Raw genomic sequence first — 1,080 nt, forward strand, 5'->3', positions numbered from 1 at the left:
GTCTTTTACTTGCTTGTTTCTAAGTGTATAAATGAATGGGTTAAGCATAGGGGCCACTGAAGTAGTAAGGAGACACACCAATTTATTAAGGGCTACTCCATCATCTACTGAAGTTTTCATGTAGGCAAAGACGCAGCTGCCATAGGACATGGAAACAACAATAATGTGAGAGGAACAGGTGGAAAAAGCCTTTGTTCTTTGTTGAGCAGAGGGGAATTTTACAATGGTGTTGATGATGTATGCGTAGGAAAGAATTACACCCGGGAGTGTGGTAATCAATGTTAATGCAGCAAAAGCCAAAACAATTTTTTCTATAAGCACTGTGTCTGAGCAGGCTATCTGTAGAATAGGATATGCATCACAGGCAAAACTGTCAATGAGATTTGAGTCACAAAATACCAGCTCGAGACCTATGCTAAGAGGTGGGAGGATAATCAATAATCCAGCAACCCAACAGACGAGAACGAGTGTAGTACACACCTTGTTGTTCATGATGGTCATGTAATGCAAAGGCTTACAGATGGCCACATAGCGATCATAGGACATGGCCGCAAGGAGGAAAAACTCAGTTGCTCCAAAGAGGACAATGAAAAATAATTGGGTGATACAAGCACTATAAGTAATAGCTCTATCTCCAGTTGTCAGGCTGTATAGGAATCTTGGAATACAGACAGAAGTGAATGAAACTTCTAAGAAAGAGAAATTTCGGAGGAAAAAATACATGGGAGTTTTGAGATGGGAATCCAAAAGAGTGAGGGTGATAATTGTCAGGTTTCCAGCAACACTCAAAATATAGGTGAGAAATAAAAATACCAGAAGCACAATTTGTAATTTTGGGTTATCCGTCATCCCCAGCAGAATGAATGTTGTTATTCTGGTATGATTTTGCATCACCTCCTTGTGTCATGTCAAGAATATTTTGACCTAAAGAAAGAATTGACATAAGGTATCAATCAGCCCTTAGCATGACAGAATGACGCAAACAGTATTCACGAAGTACTTTTGGTATTTGCAATTTAGGATTATACTGGGAATAGTGAAATGTGAATCTAAGACTTACAATTTCCTGATAAGAAACCA

General features: G+C 39.0%; 1 protein-coding gene across 1 annotated transcript; it reads right to left on the minus strand.

Moving 5' to 3' along the window:
- On the minus strand, positions 1 to 891 carry LOC102854887 (olfactory receptor 6C2-like; the record flags this gene model as incomplete). Its single annotated transcript, XM_006897693.1, has 1 exon — positions 1 to 891. A coding segment is annotated over exon 1 (891 nt), but the record flags the coding sequence as incomplete, so codon positions are not given.
- Between the last annotated feature and the right edge of the window lie 189 nt (positions 892 to 1,080).

This window comes from Elephantulus edwardii, unplaced genomic scaffold (genome assembly GCF_000299155.1).
Source record: "Elephantulus edwardii isolate Elephantulus edwardi_28Jun2011 unplaced genomic scaffold, EleEdw1.0 scaffold00212, whole genome shotgun sequence".
NCBI lineage: Eukaryota > Metazoa > Chordata > Mammalia > Macroscelidea > Macroscelididae > Elephantulus > Elephantulus edwardii.